Source organism: Chrysochloris asiatica, unplaced genomic scaffold (genome assembly GCF_000296735.1).
Source record: "Chrysochloris asiatica unplaced genomic scaffold, ChrAsi1.0 scaffold00064, whole genome shotgun sequence".
In the NCBI taxonomy this organism is placed as follows: Eukaryota; Metazoa; Chordata; class Mammalia; order Afrosoricida; family Chrysochloridae; genus Chrysochloris; species Chrysochloris asiatica.
In genome coordinates, this window is record NW_006408582.1 from 15,368,633 (window position 1) to 15,375,625 (window position 6,993).

General features: G+C 36.7%; 1 protein-coding gene across 1 annotated transcript in view; it reads right to left on the reverse strand.

The window, feature by feature from the left end:
• PPP3CC (protein phosphatase 3, catalytic subunit, gamma isozyme) overlaps nt 1-6,993 on the reverse strand; it is a 129,438-nt gene that overhangs the window by 83,431 nt on the left and 39,014 nt on the right. Inside the window, exons 2-3 of the mRNA XM_006864448.1 lie at nt 6,198-6,395; nt 5,073-5,197 (exon numbers count right to left, since the gene is read on the reverse strand). Coding sequence (XP_006864510.1) covers nt 5,073-5,197; nt 6,198-6,395 — 323 coding nt within the window. The remainder of the gene's footprint in view (nt 1-5,072; nt 5,198-6,197; nt 6,396-6,993) is intronic.

The following is a 6,993-nucleotide window of genomic DNA, read 5'->3' on the forward strand; positions in this document are numbered from 1 at the left end:
ATATATATATATACATATATATGTGTGTATGTGTGTGTGTGTGTGTATGTATATTTGTTGTTGTTAAGTGCCATCAAGTCGGTTATATGTGTGAGTATATGCCTACATATACAGACACAGGAAGTACAGTGGCTCTGCAGGATAAGCACTGGACTGTAAATCACAGCTTGGTGGTTTAAGCCCATCAGCCACTGAGCAGGAGAAAGTTGAGGCTTTCTGCTCCAGCAAAGATTTACAGTCTTAGAAATCCAATACAGGGTCCTATGAGTCAGAACCACCTCCATGGCACTTAACAACAAAAATGTGGGCAGATGTGTGTATATGTGTATATTTATATGGTGGTGGTATCAGTTGCCCTGGAGTTTGTTCTGACTCAGCAATTCTGCGTAGAACAGAACAAAAACCTGCTGGACCTGTGCCATCCTCATAATAATTGCTGTTTGAGCTCATTGTTGCAACCACTGTGTCAATCCATCACTGACCCTCTACCAAGCATAGTATCTTTCTCCAGGGACTGGGCCCACCTAATAACGTATCCAAAGTACATGAGATGAGGTCCTGCCATTCTCACTTCTAAGGAGCATTCTGGCTGTACTTCTTCCAGGAAGAAGTATTTGCTAATTCTTGTCAGTTCATGATATATTTAATATTCTTCACCAACACCATATTTCAAATGCACCAATTATTCTTTGGTCTTCCTTATTCATTGTCTAGGTTTTGCATGTATATAAGGTGACTGAAAAAGCACAGCTTGGGTCAGGCATACCTTGCTTCTCAAAGTGACATCTTTGCTTTTTAACACTTTAAAGAAATCTTTTGCAGCGTATTTGGCTAATGCAATATATCGTCTAATTTCTTGACTGCTGCTTTGATGGGCATTGATTGTGGATCCAAGTAAAATGAAATCCTCAACAGCTTTAATCATTTCTGTATTTATCATGATTTTACTTTACTGGTCCAGTTGTACGGATTTTTGTTTGCTTTACTTTGAATTATAATCCATACGAAAGCCTGTAGTCTTTGATCTTCATAAGTACTTCAAGTCTTCTTCACTTTCAGCAAGTAAGGTTGTGTCATCTGTAAAGTGCTGATTGTTAATGAATCTTCCTTCAATCCTGACGTCACATTCTCCTTCATATATAGCCCAGTTTCTCAGATTATTTGCTCAGCAATGATTGAATACAGACTGACTAAGCATGGTGAAAGGATACAACCCTGATGTACGCCTTTCCTGATTTTAATCAACTCAGTATCACCTTGTTCTGTTCGAACTACTATCTCTTAGTCTATGTACAGGTTCCACATGAGCACAATGAAGTGTTCTGGAATTCCCATTCTTTGCAGTGTTAGCCACAATTTATTATACACAAATTTTGTTGTTGTTGTTAAGTACCATCAAGTCAGTTCCAACTCATAGTGACCCTGTATAAGGTTTCCAATGCTGGTGGGTTTGAATTGCCTAGCTAATGGCTAGCACTCCAGTGCATTTCCTACAGTGCTACACCAAGGCCCCACATAGACAAATAGATGTATGCATATGAGCATGGTGGCTCTATATGACGAGCACTGGACTGTGAATCACAAGGTTCAAGTCTACCAGTTACTCCATGGGAGAAAGATGAGACATTCTGTTCTTCAAAGATTTACAGCCTCGGAAACCCTATGCAGGGTCACTGAGTCAGCACCAACTCCACAGCACTTAACAAATTTGTATGTTTATACATATATACATATAATTAACACACACATAGGAGCACAGTTATGCATACATCTTAGAAATAACCAAACACCTCACAGAATTGGTTTTCTGGGATGGAAAGCTTAGGACCATAGTCCTGTAGGACAACTCTGTCAACTGGCATTATATAGTTCACAACGTTTATGTTATACATTCTAGTTTGATAAATATTGTCTGGGGTCTTAAATGATTGTGAGTGGTCAGCTAAGACATAACTATAAGTCTCTATTTATCTGGAACAAAAGAAAAAGAAAGAACCAAAAACTCTAGAGTCTAGTCTACAAGATTAACAGTTTACACCAGGGGTGAGGAATATCTGGCATGCAGGCCACATAAGGCCCTCGAAATCATTTGATCTGGCTCTGCCAAGGCAACCGCTGTTCCAGTCATCACATTGGTGGGGTGAGTTAATTTAATGTTTGACCAAATAATGCAGGCTAATTTTTAATTTGATAATTTTCTATGGTCCATGAGTGATGTTATAAATTTTGGCAGAAAAAAGGTTCTCTACCCCTTGTCTCAAAGGCATCTAACAACAACAACTCCTTGTTTATACAAACCACAGCCTCACTTACCCTGAGACCAAAAGAATTAAATGGTGTTCGGCTACCACTACTGTCCATTCTGACCAGGGCCGTAATATCTCGATTCTGACAGAATGGGAGAAAAATGTGGACTAGAACTACACATTCCTAAGAAATCCAGACTTACTGGATTGGTTGAAACTAGAGGACTCTGTGGGACTATTAACCAAGGTACTCTTTAAACCTTGCACCGAACAACATGCCTCTTAGGGCACCCTGTAGCTAAATAACAGACTGGTTCATAAAACAAAGAATACCACTATGAACACTGTGCTCCTTTAAAAAAAATCATCTAGCTGAGATGAAACAGTCAATAAAAAAAACAAAGAAAATAGGAGACAGGGAAAGTAGAGTAATGGAAAGAGAACAACCAGAATGGAAACAATGAGGAAGTTCCTACCTTGTGAAAAATATAACCAATGTCACTGAACAATTTGTATATAAATTGCTGGATGAGAAACTAAGCTGCTTTGTAAACTTGTTGATGAAAATACAACAAAGAAGATAATTTGTCACGATATTTATCATTTTAGAAAGTGGTTTCATTTAATAAAATTTGCTTCATTAAATAAAGTAAAAGAAGTCAGTAAGTTCTTAAAGTCTTCTCTTCAGCCCCTAAACCTTCTTCATGCTAGCATAGTTACATACACAAAGAAGTAATCATTCAAAGAGTCTTTCAAATATCCAAAATTTTAACACTTTATTAAAACATGATGTGAATAGAAATAAGGAAACTTTTCAATGATACAGCCTGCAAGTATGTTCTCGATCTATCCCAAATACCTATTGAGATATCTTGCTAACTTGCTGAAAACAATTAAAACGATCACCAGGGAAAATGTGCTGTACTCTCGTACCATTAACTTTTGTCCTCACATTTGATATTAAATGAATTTGAGGCAGTGGCGGGCACAATGAAATTTTCTGATTCATGAATTTAGATTTCCTATCTAACAAAAAATAAGGTTTATTTTTCCTCTCATTGATTTTTCCTCCAGCTTTAAAACAATTGCTTCTTATTTGGTTGAACACCAGGTATGATGTTATTGTTGTTAAGTGCTGCTGAGTCAATTCCAACCCATTGTGACCCTGTATAAGGTTTCCAAGGAGCAGCTGGTGAGCTTGAACCACCAACTTTGTAGTTCAAATAACTTTGCAGTCTGACACATTAGCCCACAGAGCCACACCAGGACTCCCATCAGTTGAGATGGTTGCCTTATATTCAGCAGTGAAAGTGAACAACAATAAATCTTTAACCACCAAAAACCCACTCAGTATTGTCTCACACCAAGGGTTGTTGTTGTTATGTGCCATGGAGTCAGTTCTGACTCTCAGCGACCCTGCATAGGGTTCCCAAGGCTGTAAATCTTTACAGGAGCAGAAAGCCTCATCTTTCTCCCAAAAGACAGCTGGTAGTTTTGAACTGCTGACCCTGAGGTTAGCAGCCAGATTCATAACCACTACAAAACTGAAAGAACAAAAAGCAGATTCAATTTTTCATTTAATACTTATTTTGGGGCACGTGTTTGTCACAAATTAGACTATCCACACATTATTTCAAAAGTGATTTCTCTTTTATTTGCCAAAAATATACACTTGAAACAATGGACATTAAAAATGCATATACGGGGGGTTCCACTGTACTAAAGTCCTTAATTAGGTTCTAAAGCAGTTTTATCTTTTTTTCTTTTTTAATGTTTTATTGTGAATTATATGGTAAGCAGTTTTATCTTTTGCACATAAAAACTTATACTTGGTTTTTCATTCCAAAATAGTAGTTTTCTTTCATCACTCAGTTTTCAAAATATTTAAATGTAAATTGTGAGTTTTCATTAGTTAACTGTCATGATGTGCAATAGTAGCATATGGTAACCTAAGTACCTGATTATTTATCACTGGCAGTTAACCAAGAGTTCATTGTAGCTCAGCAGATTATAGTCTTACAATTAAGACAGGGTTATAAACTGACTTGAACCGGTTCAGTCGTGACTGGCAAAACCAGAACAGATGTAAAATTTTTAAATTTGAGTGAAGCTGAATGATAACCAGAACAGTAAAAATTACGGTCAAAGTCCTTGAATGGGAGACTCAGCAGAGGTGTACTGAGCCCTCTCAAGAGACTGATGTGGCAGACTGGATTACTGCCAGGGATACAGAAAGCAACACACACTGAGAGAGGGGTCGTCAGCTACCATCTTTGATCTGGGCACTGCTATTTCCTACTTTGCCTATCAAGAGATTTGGTAGCTATGCAATGCACGTGCTGCCCGTGTTTTATAAGTGGGATATTAAATTTCTATTAAGACACCAACCCACAATTTGTCCCATTCTAATAATCATTCTGGTTTAACCACATTTTACAAATTTAGGGTTCATTCTGGTTTTACTGTCTTCATGACTGAACTGCAAAGAACCTGTTTGAAGCCCTGAATTAAGGTCACTTTATATACAACCCTTGTTTAGCATGAATAACAATTTATTTCATTTATATACAGCCTGTCCACTATCATTAAGGAGGAAAGGTTAGTAAATATTAAACTTATTTGCAAAGCTGTGTTAATATGACCTACTTTTTATTAGTTAGAAAAAAATGAATATATTTCTTCTATCAATTTCTACTATCTCTATCAGTTTAATTATTGAAAGTAACAAGGTTTATAAATAATGCTAATGTTATCATTTTAATTCTTTTGAAAAATGGAAAGCGAATCTTTGAAAAAGGACAAGACAGTGTCCAGTTTAATTTTTACCTCTATACTGAAATAGCCTCTGTCCACATAGTCACCCAGAAAGAGGTAGCGTGTGTTACTAGGTGATCCTCCAACTTCAAACAACTTCATAAGATCAAAGAACTGTCCATGAATGTCACCACACACTAGGGAAAAAAAGAACATAGGACATAATGTGAAATTGGTGTCTTAGGAAAAAAAGGAGGGAGGAGGTGTTACACCAACAGAGATCACAGCTTATTTTGAACTTCAAACAGTTTTGACTGATCTCTATAATTGCAGTATATGTCTCTATAAAATAGTTCTTATAGAAATATTAAAATCCAAAACCCAATGCCATCAAGTTGATTCCAACTCACAGTGACCCTGAAGGGCATAGGAGAATTGCCCAGGGGGTTTCTAAGGCTGTAACCTTTATGGGAAGCAGACTGCCATATCTTTTTCCTATGGAGTGGCTGGTGGGTTTGAACCATCAACCTTTCAGTTATCAGCAGAGCATTTAACCAGGGCTCCTTTCAGAAATATGTTGTTGCTGTTGTTGAGTGCAGTCAAGTCAGTTCCAACCCGTAGTGACCTTGTATAGAGTTTCCAAGGAGAGGCTAGTGAGCTTGAACCATCAACCCTGTGGTTCAACTTGACCTTGCAGTCAAGCACATCAACCCACAGCACCACACCAGGACTCCAGAAATGCGACATTTTAAATTGTATTGCTTTAATGAACAACAAGCATACTAAGCAACCCTAAGACTATCTTATAATTCCTAAAAAAAATGATCACACCACATTTTAGTTGATTATTTATATACATTTTTCAAAATTAGCTCAAAATGTATGGCAGTGGTTATAGTGGTATGCTACTGAGTTGGTTCCTACTCACAGCATCCCTATATAGAATTTCCACAACTATAAATCTTTGTGGGAGCAGAAAGCCTCATCTTTCTCCCAATGAGTGACAAGTAGACACTTACTACTGACCTTGCAATTAGCAGCTTAGCTCATAATCCACTATACTACCAAGGCTCCTCAAAATATATGAGAGAAATTTTAAAGGTTCTTAGAAAAAATTCCATGATCATTTAAATTCCATTGTTCCATAAACCTTTTGAAGTCCCTTTGCGTGTGCCTTCATGCAAGTGTTCCTCATACCTGTGATTGGAGCATCCACTTCTATCATAGTCTTCTCTTCTCTCAGGATGGCAGTCCCATCATTGATTATTTTTAAGGCTACTACTTCTTCCAGTCGGCCTTCCTTCACCAAATGGTTTTTCAAAATGTCAATTTTAGGTTTCCCATTTTCAAATACTTCCTTCAAAGTAAGCCGTTGAGTTGGAGGAAAGGGGACAGCTAGAAAGAGAAAAAAATTAATTTAAAATACTTAATGCACAGAGAACAACCATTAACACACTTTTGTTATGAATTCAACTTAATAAGTCACCATAATATCACATCCACAGAATCAGAACTATGTGGGGGAAAATTCCAAGACATTGTATATTACCAATTATCAATTAGAACTTTAAGAAAGGCCAACGTTAAAGTCATTTAAAACATATATGTGTGTGTGTGTCTATATGTATACATACACACACACTCACACATTCATATATGTATATATAAACATGAAAGACTTTTGAAGCTGATTCAGGGAACAAGGTAAAATAAATGTATCTATGGAAAATGTGTTAAAAATAAAACTGTGGTTAAAGGAAGTGGGAGAAAAGAAATTATATGAAAAGGGCATTTATTTCTTTTAAGAAATTACCTGCTTAAAAAAGTTTTAGGAGTCTGACTTAATTCCTAATGAGATGTACACTTTATTCTTTTTTTGTTTTTTATTTAAGGTTTTTATTGCAGATTGAGTGACAGTTTATAGGGCACATCATCAGTTTCACATTCAACAATTCATATAACTTGTTTCATTACATTGATTATAATCCCCTCC